The following is an 11910-nucleotide window of genomic DNA, read 5'->3' on the forward strand; positions in this document are numbered from 1 at the left end:
ATGCGCGCTGCTAGCCGCTCCCGCTCACAACGCTCAACACCGTGGAGTTCTTCAACATCTGTTTATCCTACCGTTACATCTTCTACTTTTTTTTGGGAACCTGATAATCTCAGGAAACGCTTGTACGCAACGTCGTCGGCGACTTCTGCAACGTATTCACATACTTCAGCAGGCCATGAAGCAATGATTCCGATAGATCGGTCAATGTATTCCCGTTCAGAACCCTCCCCTACAGCCGATATCTACAACAGCTGAATACACAGAACTACTGCTACATTCTTATTTGTTGCGGAACTCAACGAATGTCGAAGCACATTATTGAATGTTGCTTATATATCAGCTGATCAGTCTTTAGGGGAAGGCACTTCGGTTATATGGTAAGTCTTCAACTTATCAGCTCAAATCTAATGAAAGATTAGATTTAGATACAATCGTGAGCAAAAGCACAACTTAAAGCTGCATTTGCAAGTCCATTTCGAAACTAGTGTAATGGTTTTATATACAAATCATGGCTACTTGGATAAATTTTAGCTCTGAGGGAGGTATTAAAAAATCTTTCCTGCAATAATCAAAAGATGATCAAATATCTTGGCAAAAAAGAACAATTTAATGAATGCAGTTTAAATTTCTCACAAGTAATAGTAATGGTTTTTCTCCGATATCAAGAAAGTCATTTGTCTAATACATACAAGAACAATCTTTGAATTATTGTGCTGAATTGAGCTGCAAATCCTTTTATTGGCGACTGTACATCCAAAACGATTCGGTCAAGCGCATATAATCCAAGACAAAATCAATGGCAATCGTTTTCAGCTGTTCGGATTTTACTGGACTAACTTTTACGACTAACTTTTACGTTATCTTTCTTAAGGACAGTAGACTATGAACATTCTCCATCCACTGGTTGTGTTGTTTAAGAGTAGAAAGTGAAATTGTGGGTAAATATTAGAAAGAAAAAACTGAGCCGAAAAAAATAGGCACAGAGAGTTAAGTTTAAGTTCAATTGCAAGTGTTCTCTAGTGCAATGTTTGGCATTCTTCATAAACTCATTTCATTCATAATGCAGGTTTCATAAGACTTTCAAGGCACATTAACTTTCATGTAGAATCTTTTCCATGGTGCTATTATCCTGCTACAAACTGTCCCGCTGCGTGGTTGGTAAGCGTTACATTCGTAACCCATACACTTCCTTATGTTTTCTGTTTGTTTATGCATGAGGAGCAGCCGAAATGGAAGTTTTTATTTCATTACATAATCATATTTGTCACTGGTGGTAAAGAGCAGTTAATAGTAGTTTGAAAAAATAGTAGTCATACTTCTTCCTGTTTTAGCGATGCCACCCCTGATTACGGCGCAACTGTCGAGCACATGTCGCTCAACGGAACAGTGAACGGAGTACAAGAAGAATTTGATTATGCAGGGACACAACAAGTAAGAGTTCTGCATTTTTGCAACTGTTTTACTACATAGAGTATTGGTATCGATTGGTGATAAGACCTTCCCCATGACAACTACACTTGACAACATCTCGTAAATGTTTCTATCTAAGTTATGGAACGTCTACTCGATAACGGAATGAAAATCAAAGGAAGTTTGCAAACAAAAAGAAGTGCAATGATCTTGCTGCACATTTCCTATTATTAAGGTTGTTACATGCTTTCTTAAATGAAAACTCGAAGAAAAACTCATCTGAAAAATGCATTTATAGATAGAAATATATCCCTTAAATGGTTTACAACAACTGAATCCCTGCATCTTTTCAAACGTCGAACGAAACGCATGCTTATGAAATTTTTTTTTGTGTAGGATCCTTTAAATTATATATTAAAAGAAGAAATCTTTCGGACATAGTGCGTGTCTTAACTATCCTGAGGTCGATGTTTCGCCTCTGAATTATTCGGCCATACTTTTGACTCAGTGAACATCACTGGCTCAGCTAGGACTGGAAACAGTATTAGCGCAGAAAGAATTAGCGAATAGGGAGTATGTGCGTGCACAGCTAACTTAGACTAATTTCGTCCACTTGCGAATACTCACAAATTACCCACCTTGGACATGGAGGAATTAACTGCCTTCAGCAAGTGTCGGAAATATAACAACATTGTGACTTATGAAAGTGATTCTGTACAGAATTTTTGTTTCAGCATCTTTACTTCAAGGTTACGACGAAGATATAACTTTGAAATAAAACGGTAATCTTGAGACAATAGCATGTTAGTCGTATTTTGCACCTCTATCATGCGCAGTACTATTGTCCTACCTCGACCAAAAATGAGAAAAAGAATCATATTTCATCAATAGGAGAAGAACCTCAAATTACTTGAAATTTAAAAAAAACGTTGTTTGAGCGTTTTGTGGAACGACCAAATCTCTTTTCTATGACGAGATCGTTTTCGCTAAAACTGTGAGTGAAATCATCAGCGCTGTTAAAAGTAAAAGTGGGTTACGCAAGGTCATCTACATCCATAACTAGAAACTTGTGAATGTACAATGTTCTCCGTCATTTGCAAACATTTTCTTAAATGCTTTTGCTCATGTTCCAGTACATATGTGCACATACGTGTTTGCACGTGTTAATTTTACTAGGAGAAGAGGAGCGTAGAGGTTTTCTGTCGTTGGTATCTGAGCTAAAATTCAGATCTTGGATGGGTCCTAGGTTTTGCAGTTGAGAAAAAGAAAGACCTAGACCTCGACTACGTTGAGAAAATCTGAAGGCGCTAATTTTGCAGATAAAATGCGACGAAAGGAGCTTTAGGAAAATTGCCATTTCTTTTTACTAATACCGCTGTTTTGATTAATTTCCTTCGCCAAAACCATTGTATCTATGAAATGTAGCTGTATTCCAGTGGCTTTTGTTAGAGAACTTGAAACGAAGTTTCAGTAAGAATGAAGTAGTCGTGAGAGTGAAACATGGAATATGTCGTTTAAGAGAAATACTTAATTCATCACTACGAATTTTTAGTTCTCTGTTGAAAACGTACAGCGTATAGTCGTCGTTTACGAAAGTTCAACTAAGTGAGTGCGACGCTTCCGTCACAATGTACGGTCCTCTGATATGCAGCCACTTCTCCCTCTGTCAGCTCATTCGAAAACGAATCAAACTCCCATTCCCAGTCAAATAAATTAGGTGCCGACTGCACATGAAATTTGAAAATAGTTTCAGAAAATCTTCAGTTTGTTTCTCGTCATCCTTTGTTTCAACTCTTCTAAGTCCCTAATATTTCAGTTTCTTTGAGCTCATTACAACGAAATACTTGACCTCAACAAGTAGAATGGAGGTCCTAGCTCTACGATACAACGGAGAAATTGCGGATACGCCGCGATTTTTGTGATTTCTTCAGAGCTCCAAGCTTTGATTAAAAAAAAAGGTGATAAAATAAAAAAATTATGTGGTGAATTGAATTAGCCAAAAGAAATAATATTAACACACGATCATTTTTTTTTCAGAACTATTGAAGGTGACTTTTCGGACTCATGACTGAATCTGTTGAATTACAACGTTCCTGAATACGACATCAAAATGAGCTATCCGAAGGAATAAGAGCAATTTCTAGGCAGTGTCTTTTTTCCTACTTTCCTTTGCTGGATTTCTTTATGGATTATCATCTAAGTTAAGTAAGTAGCGTGCGTCCCAGCTCGACTTCGTTGGACGCGTCTCACCCCATTTTGCTGCTTTCTGGGACCCGCAGAACACTAGTTCGACGGAGCCAATTAAATGGATTTGATAGCATTGTAGCATCGACGCTCCAGTTCCACTCCGTTGAACTCGTCTCACATCATTTTGAAAATACTTACTCACTAAGCAAGTAAGTATTTTGCTTTGCTGGATTTTTTTAGTGGATTAATATCAACCAAACTAATCTTCCCGTATGAAAAAGTCGATAATCGCAGTGCGCTAGTAGTTACGACAAAGGACGGTGAAGGATATTCTTTGAGGCAAGTTCTTTCATTGAAGTCACTTCTAGCCAAGTTCTTGTATGCTCCCCTAGGAATGCGAAACGTCTTCAAAAACAAATAACACGGAAACTGTTTGGCCTAATTCAAGCTAAAATCTCCCAATGACAAATGCTTACATGATTAGAAAAGAATCCTATTTTATTTCATGATCTGATTTGCCTTTCTGAAACCTCTCTAAAACTCCTATGCCTTACTTGAAGACATATCTCGACAGCATATAAAATTGTTTATGACTTCAAGTTGTATTTCTAAATTCTGAAATCTCTAAATATGTCGTTATTTTTAAGTTCAAATTGGTTGAAATCATTTCAGCGTTCATGAGAAGGTTCATTTAAGTTGGGAAGCGAAGGTAAGTCTCCGGCCACCAACTTCTACGAACATAGGAACCGATAAACCGATAGAAAACGCCACTACGGAGCACTTTGGGATAGTATAATCGTCCCGCTGCACTAAATGTGGGAAAACCTTGACATAGAGTACAAAGAAGCATCCGTAACTATCCCAATTTAACCTCGTACGAGGGATATACCAGCACCTGCAGAATTTTGGGCGTTGATCGTTGAATTTACATGAAAGAACCTCACTACGAACTACTCAATTACGGAAATATTTATAATATTATCGACAACTGGAATCCACAGGTCATGAAGCTGTTAACTCGACTCTAAAAGTAAAGTCGAAACCAGAGTGCTTAGAAAAAACAAATCCGTCTAGTTTTTGTTTGGTTTCAAAGCGGCTCTCAAACACAGTCAGGATGTGGAGGTCAAGCTTATATTCATGTTTACATTCACATATAGTTGGTTTAAAAGGACATGAAGCACGGTGCCATTGCGTAAGCGGCTGCGCTGAAAGCGTCGCGATGGAGATGGCGGTCGGAATCGATGTGGGACCATCGCGAACTGCAACGATGAACGCTACTATGTTTCCCTCTTTGATCATAACCGCTACGTTCCAACTGTATCGTGCCTCATGTCGTTTCGACACTTGGTTTGGGACTGCTTTGCCATATGACGGGTAAACTCACAACATTACATTGCAAATAACGAAATACTTGAAAATATAGGTTACCTGGGGTTGTATTTAAAATAAATGTGTCAAAACTAAATATTTGCTCTTTAAACATATCTTTCACATTTTCGCTCTAATACTGGTGTTCTAGACATTGATAAACCAAAGTGAAACAAACTAAATCCAACGATTTCCACAACGTCTGCGCGGAAAAAGAGTCCAAAGAAAAAACAAAGCGGAAAAGGAACAACATCTCTAATCACGACATACCTGCAAATCAGAAAATTGGAGCAGTTGGAAAGAAAGAATCGAGAATTGTTTGTTCGACGTTGGTGCCAGTACTAGCTGAAATAGGTGATATTTCTCAAAATCCAGGAATTCAACTAGATATCGGTACGTAAAGGTAAGGACAAGCTGCTGATTAACAAAATAGGAAAGATATTGTCAACATTGTGTTGTTACTTTAGGAAAACACATACACATTAACACAATTAACCAGACATGAGATAAAACATGACTTCTCAACTAAATATAGTGAAAAAAAAGCTTGTAGGGAGCACTACAAATAAACAATTCCCTCATAAACAATGCTTATTTTTGTTTTGTAAGTAGGATTGTCTTTATCTCCCAAAAAAGACATGATATATAATATGAATTATCAATAAATCTTTTTTTGGGAGATGAAGAAAATCTATCCAGGTAAACTGGATGTCGAACATGCCAGTAATCCCATAGCTAACCACATCAGACGGTAGCTTCAATCAAAATGGTAAGTTGAACAGGTTAGGTGGATCTCAAACATTTTAGATATCACAATCATCAATCTCTGCCATGAAGCTTGTATCTCCCTCTCTGTTATCAACACTCTATATCAATAGCAACATCAAAAATCATGTGCCGGGCTGATAAAAGAGGAACATTTCTTTCTAGGCACAAACTTCGCAGTGGCTGATTTTTCGGTCATTTCTCTCTGGAACATAGATAGTATTTCAGTGGCAAAGTCCCTTTTTAAACAAAATAAACGGAATAAATTAATAAATAAAAACAAATGACTCTCATTTATGTTGTCTGCCCACATGTAAATCAACTACACGATAAACAAACAAACAATTTTTACTCCAGAGCGATGTAATAAAAAAGTATTCAAGAATCCTAGAATCATCCGTTGACGATCAAGATAACATATATGTTCGAAATCAACATAACCATCAACATGCTTCTTTCTATTATTTCTTAACCACTGCGCAGTTATTTCGACAGTTTGGAGTGATGCGACATGAACTGTACATATCTGGATTAAAACAACCCGATGTGTGGTGAAATTGCGTAAGCTGCTGCGCAAAAAGTCGCAGCGGCAGGATTATTTATTCAGTTCCTTGGGCTCGGTTGGTCTTGGCATGTTACGAGCGCAACCGCTTGTGCAACTACACCACTAGTCACTTCGGGTTGACCTGACTGTGGATTGGCAGGCGGGTAGTAGCTTTACCATGTATTTTGCGGTTGTACCCTTAAAATCACCCAGTTGAACATATTCGGTAGCGGCTACATTTGCTGATGTGGTAATTTTGTGCACAGTTATCAAAAGTTTCATAAGGAAAAGAAAATCTTCCGTATAGGACCTTGAGAAATCATTGTACATCTTCGAATAAGTGAAATACTAAGCAGCGGATACTTAATTCATTGACACCCGGCTGTATGCAGAGTTCCTCTGTGCATTTAGCAATCACAAAAGAATTTTCTAGAGAAGAACCATGTACATCCTTCCACCACTCCTATAAAAGCAATGTATCAAAAAAATTGCGTCATACAAATGTACTGCTACGTATCGCTGTAAATTATTTAAAATAAAAGAAATCTCTTAAATAAGAAGTAATGCACTAAAAAAAGAATGACATAAAGTTTGAAAAAAGCAACTATGTGCAGTTTATTTGCATTTTAATCAAGTTTTTCATGTAAAAGAAATATTTCTTTGAAATCTTTTTGTTTCGAGTTAGAGAATATCGCTGACATTCAATTAGTGTTGAATGCTACGTTCCTATCAAATATAATATAGCTAGAGGGCATATAAGATTGGGTGTTAATGACCGTTACTAGTTATAAGGTTTACATCAAATCGTATTTAACATATTTGCACATTTCATTAATAATTCCTGTTGCCTAATCAATTTGTACTATGAAGATACGTCTTCTAAAGAAAGTAGGGATTTAGCCTCACTGCTGAACCTTGAAATTCTTTGGATCAAGATATGGAATGAAAGTTCATGTAATACATGCTACATGTGATAGCAAAGTCATCTGAAAGTGTAGATCTGCTGAAAATGAAGTGCTAATTATCTGGAATCTCGGAAAGGATATCAAATTGAGGGCAACGACGATGTGACGGAACAAAACAACGAACCGACGAAAAAACCCACAAACAAATCAATAATAGCTCACAATTTTTTCGGAGCTTCAAACCCTGCAACATTATGGCGCCGTTGACCCACGGTGTAGCCACGTACTCGTGTCGAATACAGTAGAAAATATCTGGGATCATGGATCAATAATCACTTCCGTCCGTTGAGCCCTGCAAAAATGTAGATGTATACGCACACGGCGAAACGGTTCAAACACTTGTTTCGTTCTTCGCTACGATTATCAGTATCCGCAAGATGCGCACGTCGTCCGAGGAATGACTGATCATGAAGTGACAGGGGATAGAGAGAGAGCACTGCTTGGACGTGGTTAACGTGTTGAAGGAGGCGGAATTGACGTTGTTGAGGTGTGTTTGGGCAAATGTGGAATTCTGGTTCTAGATAGGAAGTAGTAACGTCGTGACCTAGTTTCGGGATCCGGAGTAGTTCCCCTCACCTCTTCCCAATCGCCCTGAAAAATGGCGTGGGAAACGGCTTCAACTCCTACGAGGTACATTGAAACGCCCCGCTCGTGGACGCAGAGCGTGTGTGCAGCGCCTCATTGATTTTCGACCGCCCGCTCCTGCACACCCGCTCCGCGTCCACAAGCGAGCGGTCGAGAATCAATGAGGTCTTCTCAGCAGCTCTTACTCACGTAAAATGACGTAAAAGAGAACAGTAGCGTGTGCAAGGTAGCGCGTTCTAACCTGCTTCGTAGGAAATAAAGCGATTTCCACGCCGTCTATTAGGACGACTAAGGGGGAGTGAGCGTTGCCGCGGTCATTCACGTAATTTTCATCCTGAATTCTATATCGTTCCACAGGGCACCTAACACCGTCAATTTCGTGATATGCTAGCTTTCAGAGACATTTTCTATCGGATTTTCGATGTTGAGTTTTTCTCTGGAATCGATAGGTTTCAAAAATAGTTAACAAGTATCTATAGGTGCAGTAAAAACTCTGAACATCTACAAATTCAAAAATCAGAGGGATCAAGAGCACCTGAGATATTACTTCACCGAACGATATTACTTTTTACACCTGCTGGATTGATGTGTTGAAACCAGAGAAGGATTACATTACCAATACGGATGTAAAGAGTTGCGTTGTCGGGTAAACTGACATTTTGACGTTCTTGGTCAAACTGATTTCTAGGATTTCTATAGAGGATATTTCCAGCTTTTTTGTTAGGAAACTACCCGCCCATACCTTTCCACTATTTAACATCAAAAGTTACACCGATGGCTGCTCATAAACTCAAGAGGAGCAAAACCTGGGTTCCGATCCATGCTGTGATCATTTCGTGGAGTAGTACTGATGCCTATCAAAGACGTCCTACAATTGATCGAGAAGAATTTGGCCAATGAAAAAAATGCCACTTTTCTTGGAAGAAAAGACATGGATAATTAGGATAATTAGCGCGTTCGTAATATTGCGAAAAGAGGCTCCTTACAGATTCTCGGGCCTCATTGCTGGACACGAATATATAGTATATAGTATAGTAGTATAGTGTACAAAATATTCCCGTAACACGGTCATATTTGGTAAAAGTGGTCGGTGCCGTAGGTTCTGGACAAGTCTTAGCCTCCGGGAGCCTCTCCCATTCCCTCAGGCACACGAAGAAGCTTAACTTTGAGGGATCGCAACGCTCTGCGGCAGCGTAAAAGTTAGGAAAACTCTTTTTCAGGCAGAAAACAAATGTATGAGACATCGTATCGTATACTACATCTAGGTGAAAGGAACAGGAACGTATCACGAAAGTGACGATGTTGTGGTCTCGGTGGACAAATATAGAGTTCGTGTTTAGCGTGTAGAATACAAGTATAAGCGTGTCCTCAGTCAATTCCTCCTAATCATTCCGGAAGGTCTCGTGGGAAAGTGCGTTTGTTCCTACGAGGCACGTGAAAACGCCACTCCGTGTCCACGCGTCGCGTCCACAAGCGAGCGGCCAAAGATCAATGAAGTTTTCGCACCACTTTATCCAAGTAGAACAATGGATAGGCTGCTGAGTAGACCGGAGCACGTACAAAGGGCGTGTTCCAATGTAACTCGTAGGAACAAAAGCCGTTCCCACGCCAGCGTGATCCCACTCGTTTCCCTCCTATCGTCGTTTTTCAAAACGATTAGGGGAAATTGAGCGGCATCACGCCCAAATTCGTAATTAACACTTCGAACTGTATATTTTAATACAACTTTTTCAGCTACGTTAATTTCGTGATACATCGCTTCGAAGAAAAACTACATGCTCTTTTCAATATTGCAGCCCAAGCAAAAATGGATGTACATGGATAAAAAAATAAATAGATGTATATTCTGATTCAGTTGTCACATGCAAGCATTATGAATCCGGGGAACAACATGTTAACTTGTCAACTACAGTAATCCTCAGTAACATAAACCGTTTCATACGTGTATGTTCATGGAAAAATTATGTACGGTCAGGTAAAAACACGATAGAAACAGTTTCACCTTGTATGTAACCGCTCATGCTTTGTTTCATTATGAACGTCTTTTTGATTGTACTGTACTTGCCTTAGTGGTACTGTAGCTTTAGAGTAGCGTTAAGAGCAGTACTCATGGAAATTTTTGTGATGTCCGGTTTTCTCTGGTAATAGGTGTTCATAACGTAGTCAGCAGATATTGCAGTAGAAACACAACGTATTCTCTACAAATCCAAAAAACAGACGGATCAGCAGTACCAAAGTGACCTGTTGAGACGACAAAGCAACTCTTTACACTCATATGATTTGTAGAAGGAACCTAAATAATGTGGATTTTTTTCTGTCGTGCAAATATGAGGGGTTGGTTCTTCGATGACGATCAACCGCCATGTTTTTTTTTTACTGGCAAACATCTAAAGAATAAGGAATAAACATAAATGGGAATATAAGTGCAGGCGTCAATATGTGATTTCACTGGCGAAGTGAACAGTGCTTAATTGCGCGTTGTAAATTTACCATGAACATGAAAGTTAGGCCTCTTCCAGAACACTTGGGAATGTCCACTAAAAGAATAAGAGAATATTCGAGTTTAGAGAAAGAACCACGAAAGTAACGTTGTTCGGATCACTTCACGAGAAGATAAGGTTAAGGGGCGTGGATCACGAGTATGAGCGCGATTACGCGCCCTGTTCCCACCTAGTTGTCTTGAAAAACGACATGAGAAACGTCTACATCGCTAGAATTTTCCTACGAATCACCAAACAACGTGTCGAGCATGCGGGGCGCAGGCAGACATCTGCGAACGAGCGGCAAAGACAGCATTTACAGCCCATTGATTGTCAGATGAAACGCACACGTCTGCGCTAGTGCAGATATGGTACGTTGCTGGGCGTGTCGATGGAAAATTCGATCGCAACGGCCATTTCACACGCCGCTTTTTAGGATATTTAGACGAAGCTGAGCATGATGGTAGTCATACTTGTGATCCACACCTCTAACACTAGGTTTTCGTGGAAACATCTTAAGATCGTCAGTGCCGAAGGAACCGGTGCGTGTACATAGAGTCGCGTTCTATTGTATCTCGTTGGATCAACCGTCTTTTATCTCTACAACTCTGGCTTTCCCCGCGGATTCCCTCATGAGGTTCCTTCGAATCACCGACCGTGCCGTCACAGAACTCTTACTGACTCGCCGAAAGTAACATTTAACAATAACAATTCAATTCCTTTTTTTTCGCAAAAGATAGTAATTCAAAGAGCAGCTCATGTCACCTCTTGGCAAACAGCCATTTCTCGCGGTGTGCTGTTTCTATGGATTCTAGACTTTCTTCTGATTCCTCCTCTATATCTGGGTATGGATTTAAAATTGTAAATGTTGGTTGGACAAGTATAGGGCAGGCGGTAAGAGGTTCGATTGAGACTGGACGACCAACGGTCCGAACCTTTCCCTGAGTCAACCAAGCTTTTCATCCTTCGGAAGTCATATGGGGCACAATGCGGTTGTTCAGATAAACATAAGTGTTGCGTGAGACGAAAGGCAGGAGGAAGAGAAAGTGTGTATCAAGCAAAGAAAACGAGTGAGCTGCTTCGAACTTGTTGTAATCGCTCGACAGAACTTGAAAAGCTGCAATTATAAGCACTCCTATTGAAAATGTGAACGAATTCTGTCTTTCAAGCTAGAAATTTAGTTTGTTTATAGTCGGTTGCCGGCGAGCAAATTGTGCTCAACCGCTGCAATCGATCGATAAGTCCTTTTGTGCAGAACTTGTGTGGCATGCGAGAGTTGAAAGGGACGAACGCCATGGGATAAAGGATAAAGTGTCCGACGTTAGCCAATCTGCTTAGGACCCGCCACCACGTTCGCTTCAATGCAGAATCGTTTGAGGTTTACGTACGTGTAACTGGCCTATACAATAACTTGCGGTGGCTAGCCGATATGCGAAGTCAGTGTTTTTATCCTCCCAGACGAGTCTAGTTCCAATTTATCGACCCCGGAGGGATGAAAGGTTTGGTGGGCACTAGGGCGGATTCGAACCACCGATCGATCATTCAGGCAGCGGAATCTCTGGCCGACTGTGCTATACCCGCCCTGACGCCCTGGAATATGGGAACA

General features: G+C 39.9%; 2 protein-coding genes across 2 annotated transcripts; both read left to right on the forward strand.

Annotated features, from left to right (window-relative positions):
* Positions 1–255, forward strand: RB195_008400 (uncharacterized protein; the record flags this gene model as incomplete). The annotated part of the gene is made up of 1 exon (XM_064194867.1): positions 1–255. The coding sequence occupies one exon, from the start codon at positions 1–3 to the stop codon at positions 253–255; it is 255 nt and encodes an 84-aa protein (XP_064046012.1).
* A 119-nt stretch (positions 256–374) lies between these two features.
* RB195_008401 (uncharacterized protein) lies at positions 375–9649 on the forward strand (the record flags this gene model as incomplete). Its single annotated transcript, XM_064194868.1, has 6 exons — positions 375–377; positions 1106–1158; positions 1332–1431; positions 2963–3015; positions 3838–3936; positions 9559–9649. 6 exons carry the CDS (start codon positions 375–377, stop codon positions 9647–9649), a joined length of 399 nt encoding a protein of 132 aa, XP_064046013.1.
* Between the last annotated feature and the right edge of the window lie 2261 nt (positions 9650–11910).

Source organism: Necator americanus, chromosome III (assembly GCF_031761385.1).
Source record: "Necator americanus strain Aroian chromosome III, whole genome shotgun sequence".
In the NCBI taxonomy this organism is placed as follows: Eukaryota; Metazoa; Nematoda; class Chromadorea; order Rhabditida; family Ancylostomatidae; genus Necator; species Necator americanus.